The following is a 23421-nucleotide window of genomic DNA, read 5'->3' as shown; positions in this document are numbered from 1 at the left end:
TCAACCAATTGGCTTCTTTGTTCACAGAGAGACATAAAAAGGAAAAGGTGATACCTCACCTCCAAAAGGATGCCCAGCTTTGGTGATCAATAAATAACTAGCTCTTGAGGGAATGTGTATAGAATATTTGAGCTTATTCAGCTATAAAGAAAGGCTGTTAGACTGCGCAGTGATTAACAGATATGCTATTACACCAGGCATAGGTACCGACTCCATGGGTGCTCCAAAATTGGTGGGTGTTCCGCACCCACTGACAGCTCCCCACCCCCCCGCCCCAGCTCACCTCTGCCTCCTCTCCTGAGCGGCCGCCGCATCCTGCTTCTCCTCCCTCCCTCCCAGCGCTTGCACCGCGAAACAGCTGTTTTGCATGGCAAGCTGGGAGGGAGAGGGGGCGGAGGAGGAACGCAGCGCGCTTGGGGAAGAGGCAGGGCCTGGGGCGGGGATTTGGGGAGGGATCCAATAGGGGCAGGGAGGGGGCAGAGTTGGGGCAGGGGCGGGGCTGGGGGGGCGTGAGCGCCCACCGGCGCCAACAAAAAGTTGGCACCTGTGATGCCAGACCAGGACTAAGAAGAAGAGATGTCACAGGTGACGTTATTTTAGACAAAGAGAAGGAAGGGGCTTCTGTCCATGCAGGGCAGCACTGCAATCTTACAGCCTAGCTTGGAGTGGATTCCTGGTTCCTGCTTCCCTCTTGCTTCATTTGGCAGGGGGAGTGGAGAGAAATCTGAACCAGACCTTTATTCCCCCTCTGCATTGTCTGAGCCGTTGGCTAGGATGGCATCTCCCACTCCCTGCACGCTGACAGGGATCAGGGAGTAAAAGGCAGCTGTGGCTGTTGTCCTTACTATCCTGCCCAGGTTTGGATGATGCTGGGAGCAATCTTCATCTTCCAGGGCATGGGTGAATCCATGGGTGAATCCATGGACGACTCCTGGCTATAGAGCTGACCACAGCACAGGGATGCCAAGTTAGAATTGCAGAGGGGCAAAAAAGGATGGCATGAAATGGGCAATCCTTGAAGGTGGCTCTTACATTGGAGTAGTGATGACTTTCCCCTCGTACTCAACGATATTTTCATAGGCGTGCTGGGTTTCTTTGGACCTGAAATGTTACAGGAAAGCCGTCAGTTACTGTTACGTCCACAGCATACATGCAGAGCCATAAATAAAAACATAAATACTTTTGCTGGAAGGTTGCAATGTAACATGACATCATTGCTTAGAATTCCAAATGATAACACGCAAGAACCCAAAACCAGAGAGAGAGAAAACAGGCTGCTCCGAAAACAGACAGGGACAACTCACCCCATCTTATTTGAGTCTGGATGGCTGCAGACTGACTGCTGCTAGACTCAGAATACACACTTCCCTATACAGCCCCCTAACACACAAGAAACCCCCCTGAAATTTAAAGTGACAGCCTACAATTTTAACTGAGTTTTCAGTACACCACATTTACCACGACTGTAAAGGAAGGATTTATGGTTAGGCTTTTAAGTCAATATTCCTTAGTTTGAATGGAGCTAGAGGAATGGCCCATGCTGTGTTGCAGTTAACTGGCTTGTGTATATGTGAACCATTGTCCTCTACTGGATGGAGTCAAAACTGCTTGACCGTGTGTAACTTTTGCTTTCATGGAAATTGTGAAATAAGTCCATGCTGCAATTTTTCCCAGCAGCAGGAGCTGGTGGCTGCTCATGGAGGATTAGCAGGCCCCTGCCAGAGGCGGGTGGGGAGGTGGCAGCAGGTCCTATCACAGGAAGGGGGCAGGGGGTGTGGCCTAGTGGGAAGTGTCTCATTCATAGCCAGGGATTCTGGCCACTGCTGCTCATTCCTGTCCGGCTACCAGGGCGAGGGAAGCGGCATTGATTAGGAGCATTGGCCTAGCCCCGCAGAAGCACCCTTAGGACCAGGGGAGACACTGCAGCACCAGGCATTGTTAGCAACAACCCCCTCACCCCATCAGCCAGACCGGAAGCAGCAGTGGCAGCCTGGGATCCTGTCTGATGGTGAGACACCGCCCTCCCCCCAGCCTGCCCCTAACCCCACTGTCTGGGACAGGACTGACATCTTCCGCCTCCTCGCTGTTGGAAGAATCACAGCAGCTTGGGGAGAAGAAGGGGGGAGACTCGGCAGCCATGCAGATCCCATGAAATTCAAACATTTGCCTGGGACACTACCGTGCATTAAAAATAAAAAAAAATCCTGATTTTTTTTCCCAGGGTCGTAACTATGTGTCATGGGGCCTGTACTGCTAACAGCTAATGCTCAAGTAGCAGCTTCTGGATGGTGGAACCCAGAATCAGGGCTTTCATACTAACCAGGGCAAATTCATAGTGAAAATGCCTCAGCTCAGCCTGCACTAATGTTACACTGCTGCTGCCATCAATTATGCCTTTTCGGTGGTGGGAATTGCCAAAATGAGTGTACTAAAGTCCCCGATCCTGCCAAGACGTATGCCCCTGCTTGATTTTATGCAGGGGCATAAGTACTGCAGGATCAGGCCCTATCTTTGCTAATGGCAGCCAGCCCTAGAAAGCCTACACTGGCCAGAAACAAAAGTGAACCTGACCGGTTTCCTTCTCCAAGTGGGCTGAAGGACCTGGCAGCATTAAGGGTGAACAAATCAGTTTGATTTTTAAAATCCTCCTTTTGTTTTCATAAACTGTTATTAAGGACCAAGAGGAGACTCGTTCTGACCTTTTCATGTTTGTCACCTGGCAATCTCCCTTGTTTTATGCGGGCAGATTTGGGCCTCTCCACACATGTGGAGAGGAAAATGACCAGAGGAAAAATTCTTCCAGTGCAAACGTAGCATAGATCCAAGACTGTCAAGAGTGGAGGGGGAAAGGGGAGACAATTGTACTGTGGTCCTGAGCTCAGGGCCCCCCCACCAAATCATTTGTAACTGGGGTAGGGCCCCAGCAAACATGATGTACCGGGGTCCTAAATTTTATCTCAACCGGCCTGCTCAGAGCCACCATAAGCAGCTCTGCACTGTCCCCTCCCCCCAAGACTCAGCCTAGGAGGTGTCCTGGGGGCAGATGGCAGGACTAGGCCCAGGTCCGGGCATGAGAGGAGGAGCTGCTTTAATTTACACTGGAGATTATTTTGGTCACCAGAGCCCCGATGCTGAATGGCCTAACGGTGACGTCAAACCATTTCTGCCCCCGCCCTGGCCTAGCACAGAATGGGATCCTCTTCGGATGAACTCGAAAGCTCCTGAATGCCTGGCTCACCTGAAATCAGCCGCTGTGATTGAATACCTCCCCTCAGTCCCGTTGGATACGGCAGCCTCTTCCTTCTGGTCTCCTATGGTGACCACCGACTCCATATTTTCCCTAACAAAAGAAGCACATTTGAAAGAATTTAGATAGAACCATGGAAGGACCATTGGCTGCACTGTATTTGTGCCTCTTGGCTGACACACAAGTGAGCAACAGAGTTTCAGCTCAAACAATTTCACACTCTGTAAAGCTCAGGTATCATTTGAACAATAACCCGAAGCTTTCATATTGCTGAGCAAGCCGTCGAGAGAGAGGAAAGGTGGGTGCAGCGATATCTGTGATTGGAACACACTTTTGAGCTTCACAGAGCTCTTCCTCAGGTCTGGAGAAGGTAACCAGAGCATCCAAGCTAAACACAAGGTGGGACCGATTGTTAAGCACAAGGGGATCACAAGTTGTTGGAGAACTCTCACAGTGGACAGTCATCATGTGCGCTTTCTGGCCTTAACAATCTGTGCATGAACTCTATTCATAAGGTGATCAGTGAAGTTCTTTGTCCCAGCCAAGTTGTTTTTTGATTTTCACAGTATTGCCAACTCTCATGATTTTGTCATAAGTCGCATGATAATTACTGGCTTCCTTAAAGCCCCAGCTCCTGGAGTCAAGTGGAGATGTGATGACTTCAGCCTTTGTTCTTAAAGAAAAAGTGCGTTTCTGGCCCTCGTGGCTGTGGAAAAAGCTTACAGCTCTGACCCCAGTGCACCCTAAAGGTCTGCAGCGTGGGGCATGGGTCACTTGCTGGAAAATTCTCTGCACCTTGAAGTCTTTAAACCATGATTTGAGGATTTCAGTAGCTCAGACACAGGCTAGGGGTTTATTACAGGAGTGGGTGGGTGAGATTCTGTGGCCTGCATTGTGCAGGAGGTCAGAGTAGACCAGGGGTAGGCAACCTATGGCACAGGTGCCGAAGGCAGCACACAAGCTGATTTTCAGTGGTACTCACACTGCCTGGGTCCTGGCCACCGGTCCGGGGGGCTCTGCATTTTAATTTAATTTTAAATGAAGCTTCTTAAACATTTTAAAAACCTTATTTACTTTACATACAACAATAGTTTAGTTATATATTATAGACTTATAGAAAGAGACCTTCTAAAAACGTTAAAATATATTACTGGCACGCGAAACCTTAAATTAGAGTGAATAAATGAAGACTCGGCACACCACTTCTGAAAGGTTGCCGACCCCTGGACTAGACGATCATAATGGCCCCTTCTGACCTTAAAGTCTATGAGTCTAAAAAGCAAAAGGCAAACAGAAAGAACACCAAATCTATTATTTTTACATCACCTCCTGATTAAGCCAATCTCATGATTTTTGAGGATCCTGACTCCTGATTTTTGAACATTTGGGGTTGGCAATACTGTTTTCAACTAATGAATCCTTTTGTGCTCCCCCAACAAGCAAACGAATGAACCTCAAAAGGACCCGAAAGGCTGTTTGCTTAATATACACACACCAGACTATGACTGCTTGTCCAAGCTTCTAATAATAATCATCAGTTGCAGAGGGCCTTTCACCCACAGATCTCAAAGCACTTTATGAAGGTCAGGATCCTTTTCTCCATCATAGACAAGGGGACAACAGTGGCAGAGAAAGACGCAATGCAAGAACTAGAACCCATATCTCCTGAGTGCTTTGCTAGGGCACTAGCCACCAGACCACACTGCCTCCTTGCCACCATCAGCCAACATGGGCCAGGGGACAGTGTTCCAGACCAGGATTCAGAAACATCAGCTAGTGTGAACCGATAGCCCCCTGAAGTCAGCAGAGTTCTGAGACGCCACCCCTGGGCTCTATTCCCAACTATTCCCACTTCATAAACAGTAACTTCTCAGCACCCTTGGGTCTTCATCCTTCTTTTCCAGAGGGGGAAACTGAGGCTCCGAGCATCATTAAGGCCCAGATTCTCAAAGGTATTTCAGCATCTAACTCGCTGACCTTGGCCTGTGTAATTTGCCCCAAAGCACAGAGAGGGAGTCTGTGATACAGCCAGGAACCGGTCAGCTAAACCAGGGTGAAGATTTCAGGATGAGGGGTTTTCTCACAAGTTGTTTAGTACTTTGTGTTTCTCGTCAGGCTGAGACAACCACACCAGGATTGCCTCTCTCAGGACATTTCACTTCTTCCTCTGCCAGCTGCAACCCAGAATTGCAAAGATGCCGGAGAATAAAGTGGTTTGATGTGAGAGTGATGATCCCAGATGGCTGCTGGGGATCTCAACAGAAGTAAGTAGAGAATTCTTCCTCCAGACTTCAAAAACTACTCCACAGCAGCTACTCTAGGCAGGGGCATGGAACAGGGGAGGTGAGGGGGCCATGGCCCTCCCACTTTTACCGGCCATAAGGGCAAGCAATGGGAGGAAGAGGGCGGAGAAGAATGAGCAGGGGTAGGATCTTGGGGTAAAGGGCAGCATGGGGGCGGGGCTTCAGGGGGAAGGGGCAAGGCCACAGTTTGGGCACCGGTGTGGCCCCCCACTTTTAGGAAGCTTCTGCCGCCCCTGATGCTAGTTACCCTGCGTGACCCTCAAATCCTTCCTAGGACTAGATGGTTTTTCACCAGCTCCTCGCCTCATGCCCCAGTCCCACTGCCAATCACCCAGGCTGTATCCAGCTCAGTTCCTTGGATCTTACACATTCAGCTCTCCATTGCAGATCAGAGGACTGACCACTGGCTGCTCATCGATCCTCCGGGAAGTGCTGCAGCAGCTGCTACCAGAGAGCATTATGGGACAAGTGTTCTTACCCTTGAGGGCACCAGGCTACTTGCTGCAGAGGTGGAGGAGGGACAGCTGGAACAAGGGAGAAGAGGGGGCCCAGGAGGTAGTTTCATGGCCTATCTTTACAAAGGGGAACAAGGAGGACCTGGGAAATTAAAGACCAATCAGCCGCACTTCAATACCTGGTTTGTAAGCAACTGGAGGATAATAGGGTTATAAGGAATAGTCAACACGGATTTGTCAAGAACAAATCATGCCAAGCCAACTTAATTTCCTTCTCAGATAGGGTTACTGACCTAATGGACGGGGGGAAGCAGTAGATGTGATATACCTTGATTTTAGCATGGCTTTTGACACAGTTCGGCAAGACATTCTCATAAGCAAACTAGGGAAATGCGATCGAGACGAAATTACAAGAAGGTGGGTGCACAGCTGGTTGAAAGACCCTACTCAGAGAGCAGTTATCAGTGGTTTGCTGTCACATTGGGAGGGCGGATCTAGTGGGCCTGCAGGAGTTCAATACTAATCAATATTTTCATTATTGACGTGGAAATTGGAGTAGAGAGAATGCTTCTAAAATGTGCAGATGACGCCAAGCTGGGACGGGTTGGAAGCACTTTGGAAGACAAATTTACGAAGTGGGTATTCACCCACGAAAGCTCATGCTCCAATAGGTCTGTTAGTCTAGAAGGTGCCACAGGACTCTTTGAATTTTAAACTTGGAAAAGCAGCAAAATGACCTTGACAAATTGGAGAATCGGTCTGAATTCAACAAGTTGAAATTCGGTAAAGACAAGTGCAAAGGACTTCACCCAGGAAGGAAAAATCGAGTGCACAACTACAAAATGGGGACTAACTGGCTAGGTGGCAGGGCTGCTGAAAAGGATCTGGGGGTTACAGTGGGTCACAAATTCATCGTGATCCAACAATGGGATGCAGCTGCAAAAGAGGTGACCATGATTCTCGGGGGTGTTAACAGGAGTGTCAGACATAAGACACAGGAGGTCATTGTCCCGCTCTACTCCGCACTGGTGAGGCCCCGGCTGGAGTATTGTGTCCAATGCAGGGCACCACGCTTTAGAAAAGATGTGCACAAACTAGATAGAGTCCAGAGGACAACAACAGAAATGATGGAAGGTTTAGATAACCTGACCTATGCGGAAAGGTTAAAAAAACTGGGCCTGTTTAGTCTTGAGAAAAGATTCTGGGGGATGGGGGGACCTGATAACAGTCTTGCAATATGTTACGGGCTGTAGGATGGTGATCACTTATTCTCCATGTCCACTGAAGGCAGGGCAAGAAGCAATGGGCTTAATCAGCAGCAAGGGAGATTTAGGTTAGATTTTGGGAAAAACTCTCTAACTCTACGGGTAGTTAAGCTTGGGAACAGGCTTCCAAGGGAGGTTGTGGAGTCCCCATCATTGGAAGGTTTTAAAAGGATATTGGCCAAACACCTGTCACAGATGGTCTGGGCTTACTCGGTCCTGCCAGAGCGCAGGGGGCGGGACTTGCTAACTTCTCGAGGTCCCTTCCAGCCCTACACGGCTACGACACCATGGCTGATAGACCAGCGATTGACCCAGCGACCTCTAGAGCTAATAAGCACGTGCTCCTACAGCTCGACCTTACTAGGGTGGTAACAGACTCATCGCCTCTGTGGACTGGGTACAGAGGAGGATCTGTAACGTACACTTACCAATAGGTTCTACGCTTACTGAATTGTTCACGTGCGTTGTCTGTTTTCTGCAGCCACAGTGTTAATAACTATGGCTCAAAAAGTCCCTACTCAGAGATTTTGCCTGAATATAATCACTAAGGGTTGCAGGATTTTGCCCTGGGAGATTTCTGGTGAGTCAGTCGTTCTTTAACTGCTCCTTCTGCCTAGGTAGCAAATCTGATATCCCGGCAGTTGGCCCTCCCTGCTGCACAGTGCCAGGTTTGCAGCACTGGGTGAGACTAATTTGTCAGACCTTTGAATTGTTTTCTGCTGCTAACTGGTTTTTCCAGTCAGTCTCTGAGTAGACTATTGCGAAATACTTTGCAATGTTTTTTTATTTCAACAGTAGAAGAGACTCTGCCTCAGCTGGTGTCTTGGAGTCTGTGTCTGAGAAGGTGTGTGTGTGTGTGTGTGTGGTGTCCGTGTCCCAAGCTGCTAGGGTCTTGGAGTCTACATCCGAGAAGGTGTGTTTGTGTGTGTGTCAGTGTCCCAAGCTGATGGTGTCTTGGAGTCTGCATCTGAGAAGGGGTGGGTGTGGGTGTGGGTGTGTGTCAGTGTCCCAAGCTGATGGTGGCAATTGGACGGGCTGTTCTTGGTCAGCCTATCACACAGCTCGACTTGAGCCAAAGACGTTCAGACCTGGAGCCAGATCCAGCACTGTGTCCTCCCCCAAGGCTCAGGGAGGTTTGATCTACTGCGCTGGTTCCGGTCCGTTACACATGCATGTCTCCGATTCCCTTCAGTACTTGCTGGTGGGTGATGTCCGGGGCATGCAAAGAAATGTCAAGGCAGAAACAGGCAGGGATTAAGCTGATAACTGCTGTCACAGTGACAGAACCGGGGCTGGAATGCTGCCAGCTTGCTAAGCCTCAACAGCATCTTTTCTGATGAGAAGACAAAGTAAAGTAAAATGGGCTTCTAGCCTTCCCAACCTTCCTCCCAGCCCTAGCAGCCAGATTCTAGCACTAGACAGGACAACGAGGAGCAATGTTTGAGCCAGAGATACCACCACGCTCCTAGGAAGAGGGGGTCAGACGTGACGTGAGCAGTGCTGGCTCCACCACCAAACAGCTGTGCAGCTGGGCCACTTTCCTGACTCTTAGGGTACGTCTACACTACCCGCCGGATCGGCGAGCAGTGATCGATCCAGCGGGGATTGATTTACCGCGTCTAGTCTAGACACGATAAATCGACCCCCGAGCGCTCTCCCGTCGACTCCTGTACTCCACCGCCGCGAGAGGCGCAGGCAGAGTTGACAGGGGGAGCGGCAGCAGTTGACTCACTGCAGTGAAGACACCACGGTAAGTCAATCTAAGTACATCAACTTCAGCTACATTATTCACATAGCTGAAGTTGCGTAAGTTCGATTGATCCCCCCCCTTCAGTATAGACGAGGGCTTACTAGACAACATTAGCGAGCATTGGATTTGACGTATGGATTTGGCGTAAAAATCAAAGCATGTGTTTTAGCTCAAGGGTAGCCCCTGCTCTGTGTTAAGGAAAGGAGAGCATGCCCAGAAGCTAGGAGGGTATGGGACCTCATCCTCAGCTATCCTACGACCCGTTTATGCCACTCTGGCAGTGTAAAGGGGATGTAAAGTGCCAGAAAGGGCCCCTTGAAAATGCCCCTGCACTAGGGGCTTCCTACTTTGTATAGGTCTGCCCTACTGCAGGGTAGGGAGTGAATCAGGGATGTGGACAGGTCACACTGTGCTACAGCTGTTTTCTGCCTCTCAGGGCCCATGGGGGCACAGGAAAGCAGAACTGAAGTTAGAGCAGCCCTGAGGCAGCTCTAGCTTACACTGGAGCTGGACAGACCCCTGCAGGATCCCAACAGTGGTTTAAAGCCAGAGACCTTAATCCCCTCTTTCATAGACTCAGACTTCAAGGTCAGTAGGGACCATCGTGATCATCTAGTCTGACCTCCTGAACATCACAGGCCACAAAAATCACACCCACCCACTCCTGTAATAGACCCCTACCCTCCAGCTAAGTTAGTGAACTCCTCAACTCATCATTTAAAGACCACAAGTTACAGAGACTCCACCATGTCTTCTAATGCAACCAGCAAGTGACCCAGGCCCCATGCTTCAAAGGATGGCGAAACCTCTCACGTATCTTTCAACGCTGCCCCAAATACAGAAACGAAGTAACTGAGAACCAGGCCCATATTATCTACTGTATTTATCTCTTCATTCAACTTTTCTCATTCTTCTTCTCTGCCCCTTTTCTACCCCTCTCTGTTTAGCTTTCACTCACCCCACTCTCTCTCTCTGCTCCCCATTTCACCATAGCTTTTCATTGGAATTTTTCTCTTTACTTCATTTCTCCCCTCCCCCCAGCGTCACGAGCCCAGGATGGTCCTGGCTTGAGTCAAACTTTCAACCCTGGAAACCTTGGATTTGACATGAGGCCGAGCAAGTTAACCCATCTTGAGGGTGGTGACCTCAGCAGCATTGCACAACCTGTCTATCTGTGATCTGTGTTTAACATGTTAAATCTTAATATATTAAACCATCCATCAGAAGTACATATATGGCCTCCATCAACATATTATCTGAGCAACTACCGGTCTTTAATGTCTTCATCCTCACAACACCCCTGGGAGGTAGGGAAGGGCAAGTCTCCCTACTGCAGTGATGGGTTCATGGCCAGCTAGAACCCACGTTAGCCTGCCACGCTGTCTGTGTGGACCCTGCTGACCCACACTAACAGTCCATTAATGTGCTTTGATCTAGTCCTCTTTGAAACTGGACTAGATCAAAGCGCATTAAGAAATTCTTAGTGTGCATCAGCAGGTCCACATGGATGCGGCTGGCTAGTGCAGGGTAAATTCACACCCCTGTTGCAAAGTAAATGTCCAGGGAGACCAGCCCTGAGGCCCAGATCTCAACGGGAGTTAGGTGTGTTAATACTTTGAGGATCTGGGCCTAACTAACTTGCCCAAGGCCACACAGGAAGTCTATAGCAGAGCAGAGACTTCAACCCAGACCTCCCAAGTCTTACTGACCATCCTTCCTCTCTGGCCAGATCCCCAAAGTATGTCAATGATCATAACATCACTGATGTCCAGGGGCCAGATTTTCAGCAGCTATCATTTTTGGTACCACTGTTTTAAGTCAATCAGACATGGCCCTCTGAGACATCTGGTTAGTCAGTCGTCCTTTTAACTGCCCTGTATCCCTTGGTGGCACCATGCAAGTGGTGAAACATGCGTCATTTCACCTGGCCTTCCCTGCTACCAAGTAACAGCTGGGCCAAGGCAGCAGCGTCTGTTCTAAATGCCACCCGACTGAAGGGACTGGAGCGATGAACATTTCAATCAGCTCAGAGTCTGGCACTTCAGCCCTTTTCCTTCCTGAGTCTGGAGCTTGTACATTTGCCACTTTAACGTCTCAGGCCTGGTCTACACTAGGGGGGCAGACTCGATCTAAGATACGCAGCTACGAGAATAGCATAGCTGAAGTCGGCGTATCTTAGATCGACTTCCTTCCCATCCTCATGGCGAGGGATCGATGGCCACGGCTCCCTCCGTCAACTCCGCTTCCGCCTCTCACCCTGGTGGAGTTCCGGAGTCGACGGCAGAGCGTTCGGGGATCAATTCATCGCGTCTAGATGAGACGCAATAAAAATCGATCCCTGATAGATCAATCGCTACCCGCTGATCCGGCGGGTAGTGTGGACCTACCCTCAGTAACAAGGCTTTGGGACTTTAAGGGGTATTTCTGGATTCTGGCCAGGACAGGAAGTGAAAGTGTCACCACAAGGCTATGGAGTTACATGGTACGACCATTGCCTTGTGCGGTGTTGCCCACGGTCCCTGTAAACCGATACCATTAAGAGGATCAGGAAAGATTCCCTGTTTTTGTGCGGTGATTACATTGTGCCCCACACGGCTAAAACTCGAAACGGCCTGCGTTTGGAGCTGCTCTAGCGACAGTGAAGCCCAAGTCAAATGGAAGGAGGAAAACCCACACTTACTCTTTTTCCTGACACCAATACTTATTGACTGCAAAAGCAATCGCCACCAGGACTAGGAAAACAGCCACTGCAATAAGCCCCTGCATCCACGGCTGGAGATTTCCCAGGCCTGTGAAGAAAGCGGGGGAGACATATGTTAGAGATATTTTTAGCTTCACCTGTTCTGTTTAGGTTCTTAAACTGCCTCCATTAATATAGGCTCTCAGGGATCCAACTTGCTGAGCTTTCTGGTCCCAAGCCAGCCACACACTAAACCCATGCTGGAATTTAAGCATCTAAGAAAGCCCACTGAAGTCCGTGTAAGCACAAGTTTAAGTACCTTGCAGGACTGAGTCAGCAGTTGTGATTGACAGCATGGGGCAGAGCTGAGAAAATGAACACAGCACTCTTGAGCCATAAGCTGGGTCTTGACCTCAAGGCCACCCTGCTTTAGTAAGGATACGGGGGGCTGGTTGGTCAGTGGTCTGAGCCTTGCAGATCCCAGCAGGCGAAGAAACCGGATTGGCATTAAAAATCCACACACACCCCAACAGCCCATCCATCCCCCACCACATCGATACCATCCCGCGCCTCATGCAGACTAACAGGGACAGGATGGTCTTTAGCGTTGCACTGTGGGATGGACGTTGGCACCGACCACAGTGTTCCAAAGTTGCAGCCCTTTCCTTTGTCCTCGACAGTTGTACCAGGGGCCTGTCAGCTGAGCCAACCCTTCCCTTTCCCTCATTTCCACTGGAGAGGGACCCAAACCAAAGCCTTGAGTCCAAATGCCCTCCAGTGTTGGGTAATTAAAACTCTGGATCTATTTTTTGCATCTCAGACCCATCTCTAATGTTCTGTTTCCCTGTGTAGAACTAAAATAAGCCCCATGTATTTGGGGAAAGGACAGTCTTTTCGTTATACATTTGTACAGCACCTAGCGCAGAGGTCCCATGCCCCGGTTGGGGCCTTAGACATAACCACAGTACAAATAAATAATAGTAGCAATACAGTCCTCATTCAAAGTGCCATTTGTTTCAGAGAGAGGAAAACAAGAAAAAACTAATATAAAGACTCCCTGAGAAACAGAGAGAGCACAGTGTGACTAACTCCGTAACATTCTGCAACTGATGGGAAAAACAAACTGGCATCTGCCTCAGAGCTACTCCCTGTCTCGGTGGTTCAGGATGCAGCACACACTAAAAACAGAACGACATCTCCTTTCAGTTAGGCAGCAGTGTACACCACATCTTGTTTCCTTCATATTGTGCCATTACTGCAGATTCAAGATACACTGCAGGTCACATTGTCTGTTCTGTTTCTGCTTCACATACATCTGTGCTCCCCCACCCCCACTACCAGAGTACTTGAGCAGCACCTCCACCCACCTTGAGAGGAAGGGTGGTCCAGTGAGGAGGTGCTAACCTAAGACTTGTCAGACGTGTGTTTACACCCTTGTTCTGCTGCTGGCTTCCTATGCAACCTTGGGAAAGTCCCTTAGAGTTGGGTTTTTAAAAGGTACCTAAATGCCTTTAAAAATCAGTCCCTTTTTGTTCTGTGCCTGATTTCCCCATCTGTAAAATGGGAATAACATCACTGCCCTGCCTCATAGTGGTGGTGTGTGAATAAACACATTAAAGAGTTTGAGGTGCTCAGAAGCTGTCATAATGGGAGCCACCTAAGTCCCTTTGATAGATGGCTTACCTGATGTAGCTACAATGATCTCCATTTTACAGATGGAGAAAAGAACCATAAAGAGTCTAAGTGACTTGTGCAAGGCCACACAGGAAGTCAGTACCAGAGGTATACAGAGCAGGGTACCCATGTCTCCAGAGTAGCACCTTAACTACTGGACCATTTCACCTCTCAGAGCAATTAGACAAAAACATAACTACTCTTGCTGAAAGGTTGCAACGTAACACGGCCTTATTTCTCAGAACTCAGGATAACACACAAGAACCCAAAACCAGTGAGAGAAAAAACAGGCTGCTTCCTAAGGCAGCCAGGTGCAGCTCACCCTACTTTGCTTGAGATGGCTTTTTCCAGACTGGCTCTCCGAACACACTTCCCTACAGGGCCTTCTAGCGTGCAAACAGGCAACGGTGTCCCCAGCCTCTGCTTGCCAGAAGCTGGGAATGGACAACAGGGGATGGATCATTTGATGATTCCCTGTTCTGTTCGTTCCGTCTGGGGCACCTGGCACTGGCCACTGTCAGAAGACAGGATACTGGGCTAGATGGACCCTTGGTCTGACCCAGTAGGGCCATTTTTATGTTGTTATGAACATGAGCAGAACCTCTTTCCCCCTTAAGGTGATAACTTGCAAGTCCAACACAGTCCTCAATACACGATATCTACGGGGCTTTTTCACAATCTCTGTGTAGTCGGCAGGACGGTCTCTCTGGCTGTTGCGTGAATGTGCAAGGAAGGGAGTGCAGAGAGCAACCTGTGCCGGGACTAGGGACAATCCAAGTCCCTGGATTTGGGGGAATGCAGGGACTGTTCCCACCATATGCTCCCAAGGATGCACCTCGCCTCGACAGGATGGTGCGGTCTGTGCACCATTCCTATGCACTGGGTGCTCCTTGATGGCCAATTGCTTGCTGAGCTGCCCTTGGGGGAAATGTGACTCCACATTGTCCACTAAACAAGGCTGTGACTAAACACCCCAAACCAGCTCTGTACCTGCACTTTTATCTTCGCAAGCCCACGCTGCTCCCCCCAAGCCCTCTTTCTGGACACGAAAGCCTCCACCCGCCCGCTCACGCTGAGGCGTGCCATGTTTTCCTGACTCCGTCACTAATGATTATGATGTTGCAAAGCGGATTATGGTGGGTCCATTAGCATAACAAACCTGGCGAAGGAGGTGCCAGCATGTTCGGCGTGACACTCCGCTAGCTGGCGGCTGCTCGTTTGGAGTGTGATCCCCTTCCAAGTTTTGGGGGAGGGACGGGGCTGGAGGGGGGCCAGTCGGCAGCAGAGGGAACCAGTTGCAAGCTGGGGCGATGCATTCAGGAGAATGCAGGGAAACAACAAACACGCCAACTCGATAAGTCAGAACAACAGCGGATGTGGTTCTAATCCCCCCTGCTCCTTTGCCAAGCCACACAGAGTTTTCCCGCGTCTGCTAAGCCGGAGTGCTACCCACAAGCTGGCTCTGTGGTGGGGAGCGGGGGAAGGGAACATTAAAGGCTTCCATGTTAATAGCAAGGATGAACTTGGGGTTAAGTCTTGGGACTCAGGAGACCTGGCTTTAGTTCCTAGCTCTGCAACAGACTCCCTGTGTGTCACTTAAGCCCAGATGCTCCAAGTAGTCCGGTGCCTAACTCCTAGTAAATCAATGGGAGTTAGGTAGTCAGAACAGCTTGAGGGCAGGAGATGATGAAGAAGACAGTGTCTAGATGGGACTCTAGGAGGAATGTAAGAAGGCAGAGGGCAATCCCCCCATGGAGTTTGGCTGGGACAATCTGAAAAGATTAGACCCCTGGGACCCAGTCATGGTCCCCCTGAAGCCAATGACAAAACTCCCATGGAGCCCAGCTCGGGACCTCCTTGCATCCATCAGGGCTGAATTAGCACCCTGTGACATCAGTGGAAAGACTCCCTTGGACTGGAATGAAACTGGATTGTGCTAAATACAAGTCAACCGTGTAACACTGCTGCAAAAAAAAGCAAACATCATTCTGGAGTGTATTAGCAGGAGTGTTGCAAGCAAGACACGAGAAGTAATTCTTCCGCTCTACTCCACGGTGATTAGGCCTCAACTGGAGTATTGTGTTGAGTTCTGAGGGCCACATTTCAGGAAAGATGGGGACAAATTGGAGAAAGTCCAGAGAAGAGCAACAAAAATGATTAAAGGTTAGAAAACATGACCTATGAGGGAAGATTGAAAAAATGGGGTTTGTTTAATCTGGAGAAGAGAAGACAGAGTGGTCATGATAACAGTTTTCAAATACATATTAGGTTGTTACAAGGAGGAGGGAGAAGAATTGTTCTCCTTAACCTCTGAGGGTGGGACAAGAAGCAATGGGCTTAAATTGCAGCAAGGGAGGTTTAGATTGGACATTAGGAAAAACTTCCTGTCTATCAGAGTGATTAAGCACTGGAATAAATTGCCCAGGGAGGTTGTGGAATCTCCATCGTTGGATTTTTAAGAGCAGGTTAGACAAACACCTTCCAGGGATGGTCTAGCTAATACTTAGTTCTGCCATGAGTGCTGGGGACTGGACTAGACGACCTCTCGAGGTCCCTTCCAGTCCAGTGAGTCTATGATAGAAAGCGACCGTTTTTAAGCATTGGGAAGCAAACTAAAAATGGCTTCACTCCCGGGAGGAAAGAAGTTTATGTAAAAGGGAAAGACGCAAAGAATGCTGACGGATGGGTCCTGGCCCGGATGAAGGTTAACAATGTTTTTCTAGAACTAGGCTGGCTGGTAAAATGTTTACCTTAGATTAGCAGCACAGCCTACGTTTCAACAATGGTCCCTAAAGGGCTCTCTCAGACAATGGTCTCTCTGTTTCTTTTCTAGTCCAGTTCAGTAATCAGCGCTTAGGTAGGGACGCCGTAAAGTGAGGTCAGCATTCGCATTAGTAACTCCTGGTGACATGTATTTGGGAGAGGAGCCTGGGAATATCCCTTCAGGGGCTGGGCGGGGCGGGGCGGTGGGGGGGACCTCTCAGGCTAATCAAGATCCCAGATGATCAGGACTTTGTCTTTCAATAGGAAATTGAAAGGGAAGCTGGTTAGAACAACAGTAAAATCCTACCCTACCTAGCGTATAGGCAATGGGCCAAATTCAGGAGTGAGGTGCCTGGTGGTGGCAAGTTACACATCAGGTGTAAATGGGTATTTACTGGCATCCAATAAGTACATATAATGAGTGTAACTGATGCCAAATAGAACTGATGCCAAACTGAGGCACGGAGAGACTAAGTGACACAGGGATTCTGTGGCAGGGCAGGGAATTGAACCCACATCTCCCAAATCCCTAACCAGCCTCCCTGCCTGGCTCAGGGCCTGGCTCTTTTTGTGGTTTTACTCCTTGCTCGTGTAGCTGCTCCCCGAAATGGCCCTGTATGCAGGACCCAGCTCAGTGTTTTCTTGGTCTGGTTTCATTTTGTCCCCCTTCTTTACCGGCTCTGATCACTTAAGAGGGCTGCTGCTCAGATGAACTTCTCTGCTTGGTGGTGCCTATGTGGAAGTCAAGGCTCATCCTTCCCAGGCCTGCTGCCTGTTCCCACCCTGCTCGTTCTCCCGCACCCCATAAGCCTTTCCTGTGAGCCCAATGCCCCTCCCCAAACCAAAAGTCTCCTTCACACCCCCCTGATGTCCCACCAAAGTCATCTCTCTGGCTTCAGACCCTGCTACAGCTGTCTTGTCTTTTCCACTTTGAAAACCTAGTGGAAATGCTTCCGAGGGATTCAGCCCAGCAACTGACTTTGCCGGAAGCCCAGCCAGTGGGCCAATTTCTCTTGCCAGCAGATGAGTTTTCCCTCCTGCGCATCTCATTTATTCTGAAGGCTGTGATAGCCACAGCCCCTCCGAGAAATGAGGCTGCGTAGCACGGGCTTCCAGATCAAGAGGGGTTTCCCTCCAGCGTCACTGGAGAGAACGTGCCAACACGAGCATGCGATAAGGGCAAAAATGCAAAGCCATAGACAGTAGAAATCCAGAGACAATCAAGTGTGTATCACTACTGAGCATTCAGTGGCTGCTATTTCCTACAGCATCTGATGCAAGTTATTAGATACGGCTTCTAAGACAGCTTCTAAATTTGCACCGTGAGCCCCTAGCAGGGTTTGAACCCAGCACCTTCAACTCAGACCACTACTACTTCAAGGACCACTGTTAGATCTGCCCCTTTATCCTCGACACAGCTCACCCTGTAGGAGTGGCCCACGAAAGCTTATGCCCAAATAAATGTGTTCATCTCTAAGGTGCCACAAGTCCTCCTGCTCTTTTTAACTCTAGGAGCACGCTCTGTGTGCACCCAGAATTTGGGAGCATGCAAAATCACCCAGGGTTGCTTGTTGAAGCCCTGTGATTACGTCCACATCTCATCACCTGATCAGCACCCACAGCTGCAATGTGCACATGCAAAAGCAGGGATTTGCCTGGGCAAAACTGCAGGCACAACTGTAAAGGCTGGGTTGAAAAACGTGTCTCCTTGAGTCTGCATTTGAACTTCACCGAGGCAGCCCCCCTGGGAGCTATTTATTGCTTTGCTGATCCTTTTGATAGAAAAAAAAAATAAATGCACATCTGAAGCATAAGTAAGCCCTGTCCAACAGCCCTTCCCGTTGCTTGAAAGGGCTTTCCATAAGAACAGGCATAAGATCAGTTCAAAACTCCAGCCCTGAAACTCTCCCCCAGACTGTGGGAAAGTTTGGATTCAGATTGAAATCTGGATCCACCTCTCACAGCTCCGCCTGTAAATGGGGCAAATGAGCCTGTGTGTCAGCTGCTGTGATTCATGGTTTTGCCATCTACTTATGTGTTCAGGTGTGAAATCCCCTCCTTAGCAGGAAGGACACAGTATCATTAGTGATACTGCACACGCCAAGATCTCTTGAGTGCATTAATCGCCCCTTGCTCCTTAAGGCTTTTAATAGCGCACATGATTTGCATGTGGGGGTGTGGCAGGGCTGGGAGAAGCAGGAAAGGACACCGCATGCCTCTGGAGTTGAAACACCTGTGTCCCTGCGGATTTGCTGTAAAACAGGGAGGTGAATCGTTCCACAGTTCCTACGGTGGTGCTGGGGAGCTCTTCCAAAGAACGAGCTGTAAACAAAACACAGAGATGGAACAACACATCTATACCCCAGCTCAGGATCTGGCCCAGTAAGTGTGAGCAAAGTCATCACGGTCTAGATCCTCAGCTGGTGTAAATATATGTAGCTCCTTGGACTCCAGTAGGACTCTGACAATTTACTCCAGCCAAGCATCTGGCCCATATAATGACAAAACTGTCTCTTTATTAGCAGCTGTAAACATGCCTTGCATACGCCCGTATATGTAAAGCAGAATCATCTACAATTGGCTATGAACTAGATTTAGTGTTGTCAACTCTCTTGATTGTACCATGAGTCTTGACATATTTGGCGTTTTCTTTAAGCCTCAGCTCCTGGAATCCTGTGATTATAGGAGACTCTCAGTTCTTGTTTTAAAAAAATAGTAAGTTTTTAGACCTCGTGTTTGTGGAGAAAATTCTGAAGTGAGTAAATACTCAGTAAATAGAAGGCAATTATAAAGACTCCAAAATGTATAATTCTTTTTTAAAAACTCATGATTTTTTGTAGCCAAGCTCATGATTATGGGAGGATCTGATTTAGGATTGTTGAATGCCCGGGACTGGCAGTACTGTAAACTTAACAACCAAACAGAACAATCCCAGCAGAACAAGAGGCCAAAGCGTCCAGCCCTAACTTAGCACCAGGCTGTAAGTGGAGGACAGTCTGTTCTGTATGCTAAAAGATTGAGGGCCAAAATCACTTCTAAGAAACGTAACCGCTTGCCTAACTTTCAGCAGGAGACTGGTCCCGCTGATGCAATGGGATTACTCATGTGTTCAAAGACTTGCTGAAGCAGGATCCGGGAACACAGGAGCAGCCTCGCTGATTTTCACAGAGTCGTGTAAACAGAGTAGGATTTGGCCTCATTGCTGGCATTTCCCTATAGGTCGTAAACAAGAGGGCTTAACTTCTTGCTCAGTCCCACCCATGGGGTTGGGCAGGTCTAGCTGTGGGCAGAGTTTAGTCCTAGGAATGTGTCATCATCCCAAATCATCCTGAAGCCTGGACTGCTTCATTTCCTTCTCTGGTTCCTCCTCAGCTGCCATCTCTGTTGGATTCTTTTTATTGCTGTGTTGGTTTTTTCCTGGTCGGTGGGTGAGGATTAGTGGTGTTAGATGTGACTCAGGGAAGTGATGTGCACATCCTCATCCAGATGAGGCTTAGGCCAGTGGTAGCGAATTTGGGTTCAGATTCAGCTGTGCTGAAATTTGGCAGGTTGTTTTCATGACATTTCAGCCCCAAAGACTGAAATTTCATCAATTCATCTCTTCCCAAGAGGTTTCCATTATTTTGGGCCCGGGTCTTGCTCCAAGAGGTGTTTTCACAAGATTTCAGCAGCATCCAGACCTGACCAGGAATCCAGGTGCTGGGGGGTTATCTGAACAGAACATTCCTAAGGGCTTGGATTCAGGGCTCCAATCTGGAGCCACCTCCAAGTGTTTTGTTTTTTAAAAAGGCAAACCAAATGAAACAGAAATAGCAAAGAACACATCCTCTAACTCCTATGTGAGCCCTTGAACATAGCCCAAAATGCATCGATTCCTGCAAGCCCCGAAGAGCATACACTGACCGGTATAGGAGCCGTCACCTATGGATCGGAGAGACACAAGTCAGCAAAATTGCAGGTGAACTCAACTCCCCACAAAAACAGGGTGAGCCTGAGAGCATTGACTGGGATGAGATGTGCCCCTTACCCTCTCCAACTTCACACACTACTCACCATTCCCCACAAGTGAGCCGTGTCACTTCAGGAGCAGGGCCGGCTCCAGACCCCAGCGCCCCAAGCGCGCGCTTGGGGCGGCGTCCCGCGGGAGGGCGGCAGGCGGCCCCGGTGGACCTCTGCAGGATGGCGCAAAGGTCACCGCAGGGCCACGGACAAGGCAGGGACTGGAGAGCAAGTGGCGACAAGAGGGAAAGGGTGATTGGTGGTTGGTCTGGCAGCCAGGGCCGGCTCCAGGCACCAGCCGACCAAGCACGTGCTTGGGGCGGCACTGGGGGCGTGGCGCTGCGTTTTTTTGTGTTTTGTTGTGGGCGGGCCTGGGCGGGGGCGGGCGGCAGCAGCGCGCGGCGCTGGGGGGGGGCGGGGGGGCGGGCTTGGGGCGCGGGCCAGGGGGCAAGGCTGTGGCACTCAGTGGGGTGGGGGCACGGGGCACTTGGGAGGCATGGCGCTCGCGGGGCGGGGCTTGGGCGGCATGGCGCTTGGGGGCTGCGGCGCTTGGTGGAGGTGGGGCACGGGGGCTTGGGCAGCACGGCGCAGGGGGGCGGGGCTTGGGCGGCACAGCGCTCAGCAGGGGTGGGGCTGTGGCGCTCAGTGGGGGTGGGGCACGGGGTCCTGGGCGGCACGGCGCTCCGGGGCGGGGTCCTGGGCGGCACGGAGCTCGGGGGCAGGGGCTGTGGCACTCAGTGGGGTGGGGGCACGGGGGCTTGGGCGGCACGGCCTCGGGGTGGGGGCTGTGGCGCTCAGTGGGGTGGGGGCATGGGGCTTGGGCGGCACGGCGCTCAGGGGCGGGGTCCTGGGCGGCACGGCGCTGGGGTGGGGCTTGGGCGGCACGGCGCTCGGGAGGCGGGGCTTGGGCGGCACGGCGCTCGGGAGGCGGGGCTGTGGCGCTCAGTGGGGTGGGGGCATGGGGACTTGGGCGGCACGGCGCTCGGGGGGGCGGGGTCCTGGGCGGCACAGCGCTCGGGGGGGCGGGGGCTTGGGCGGCACGGCGCTCGGGAGGGGGCGGGGGGCTGTGGCGCTCAGTGGGGGTGGGGGGCATGGGGGGCTTGGGCGGCACGGCGCTCGGGGGGGCGGGGGCTTGGGCGGCGCTCTTTTTTTTTTGCTTGGGGCGGCAAAAAAGTTAGCGCCGGCCCTGCTGGCAGAGTGCCTTAGCTCTGTCCCCCTGGATACACAGGTGTGGCAAGAAGGGTCTGAATTGGAACTGAATAAAGAGCAATTACGTTTGGGCAGCAGGACCAAGTTTCCTGAAGTTTCAAAACACCCTGGTTACCCTGGCACAACTCCACACGGACACGGATTTTCTTTTGTGTCCTTCCAATTTTTAATTGTTCTAATTATTAGCCCTCTGATGCCGATTCTCTTGTCAGCCTTTCGATTACAGGCCCAAATGAGCTAAGCTGGATGCAACCATTGTGCCCATAAAAATGTGCATACACACATTTGCACCTGCAAACTGGAGAGGGGAGGGGGGCTGTCAGTGCAAATAGCCCTTGCACCTGCTGTTACCTGTTTTGCACATATCACTGCCCATATGGGCACATTCCCCAGAATCCATCCAATGTGTAAGGGTGCATCTTTCTGGGGTGCTTTGAAAATGTGGCTGTTTGTGAGATTTGGCCATAGCTCAAAAGTCATATAAGTGCCTAAATTCAGAAAAACGTCATTAGAAGGGCCGGTCCTGCTTCCCTTTAAGTCAATGGCAACACGCTCTTTGAGTTAGCGGTGCAGGATTGGACCCTAATTCAGTCGGATAACTGGGAGATCCATGGCAGTTAAATTCTGAGAATAAGCAAGTAAGCAAACAAATACATTAGAAACAATAAAGGATGGAACAGCACAAAGTGTGCTCTGTGTGTGGGTGTGGGTGTGGGTGTGGGTGGGTGTGCAGGGCAGGGGTTCCAAGAACACTGAAAAGATAAAAGATCAACTTTAATTATTCATTAGAACACTTTACTATTAACTACTATTAAATGTCCTGTCGTACTTAATAAAAACAAATGATGTCACAGTAGCAGGAGGCCTCTCTGCCATTTTCTGAAAAATGGGGGAAGCCATCCATTTGGGGGAGATTTTTTCTGGCAAGCATGATCAAAATTGAAGATTTACAACATGAGAATTAGGGAGATCTCACTGCATGAGCAATGGTTCTCAACCAGGGGGACACACAGCCCTGGGGGGGTCGGCAGAGGTCTTCCCGGGGGTACATCAACTCATCTAGATATTTGCCTAGGTTTACGACAGGCTACATAAAAAGCACTAGCGAAGTTAGTACAAACTAAAATCTCATACAGGCCATGACTTGTTCATAGTGCTCTCTATACTATACATTGAAATGTAAGTACAATATTTATATTCCAGTGGATTTATTTTATAATTATATGGTAAAAATGAGAAAGTCAGCAATTTTTCAGTAATAGTGCGCTGTGACACTTTGTATTTTTATGTCTGATTTTGTAAGCAAGCAGTTTTTAAGTGAGGTGAAACTTGGGGGTACACAAGACAAATCAGACTCTGGAAAGATTGCGAGCCACTGTCCTAGAGTAACTGGAAAGATAAAAACCTAGCACTATATCTTCACTGCAAAAAAAGCGTGTCTTTATAGCCAATGAGTTATGTCTATGTAAAATCCTAGTGGAGATAAGGCACAGACAGTTTACCTCAATGGAGTTAAACCCCAGATTGGTGGTGTATAATATTGCGCTCAGCTACCACAAGGTAAAAAAACTACCCATGTCTTTCTTGTCTCCACTAGATTTCAGAGCAAGACAGCGAACATGCCTTTTTTTTGCAGTGAAGAAGACAAAGCTTCAGATGAAATGCTTTGTTTTCAGACTCTCAGCAATTCATTTGTGATGCACCTGGTTAAAAAGAAAGTGCCTGTCATTGCTACTTAGGTAAAGAGCAACCCCTTCATGGATCTTCACTCATAACCAGAAACTTTCAAGACTCCCCCAGTTCAACCCCCAAAAGTAGCAAATCACACTTACCTTGCTGGCAATTCACTGGCTCCAGAGCCATTAAAAGGCACAGGGCAGCAACCTGGAGAGCCTGCATGACTGGAGAGTAGTTGTTTTTGTTGCTCAGTGCGGGGGGGCTCTTTGCTTTGTGAGAGAAACAATGAGCCCTGCTCCTTCGCAGAAGCTTTTCAGATTGCTGAATGTGAAATCTGAACACCCAGAGCACACTTAAGCACGGCTGCCTCCCATGGAAATGAGCGTGGTAATTTATCAG

The 23421-nt window shown here is 49.8% G+C and overlaps 1 protein-coding gene across 1 annotated transcript; it reads right to left on the bottom strand.

The window, feature by feature from the left end:
* Positions 1-384: 384 nt before the first annotated feature.
* Positions 385-23421, bottom strand: PDZK1IP1 (PDZK1 interacting protein 1). Its single transcript, XM_039485797.1, has 4 exons — positions 23178-23421; positions 11701-11809; positions 3239-3340; positions 385-1101 (listed from the first exon to the last, which is right to left on the bottom strand). Exons 1-4 carry the CDS (start codon positions 23242-23244, stop codon positions 1029-1031), a joined length of 351 nt encoding a protein of 116 aa, XP_039341731.1. The 5' UTR covers positions 23245-23421; the 3' UTR covers positions 385-1028.

Source organism: Mauremys reevesii, linkage group 8 (assembly GCF_016161935.1).
Source record: "Mauremys reevesii isolate NIE-2019 linkage group 8, ASM1616193v1, whole genome shotgun sequence".
Classification (NCBI taxonomy): domain Eukaryota; kingdom Metazoa; phylum Chordata; order Testudines; family Geoemydidae; genus Mauremys; species Mauremys reevesii.
This window is presented reverse-complemented; position numbering and strand designations above follow the sequence as displayed.

Coding starts and splice junctions, on each gene's coding strand:
- PDZK1IP1 (XM_039485797.1), bottom strand. CDS start 23,244: ATGCAGGCTCTCCAGGTTGCTGCCCTGTGCCTTTTAATGGCTCTGGAG. Junction 11,810..23,177: donor GCCAGTGAATTGCCAGCAAG/GTAAGTGTGATT, acceptor CTTTCTTCACAG/GCCTGGGAAATCTCCAGCCG. Junction 3,341..11,700: donor TATTGGTGTCAGGAAAAAGA/GTAAGTGTGGGT, acceptor TTCTTTTGTTAG/GGAAAATATGGAGTCGGTGG.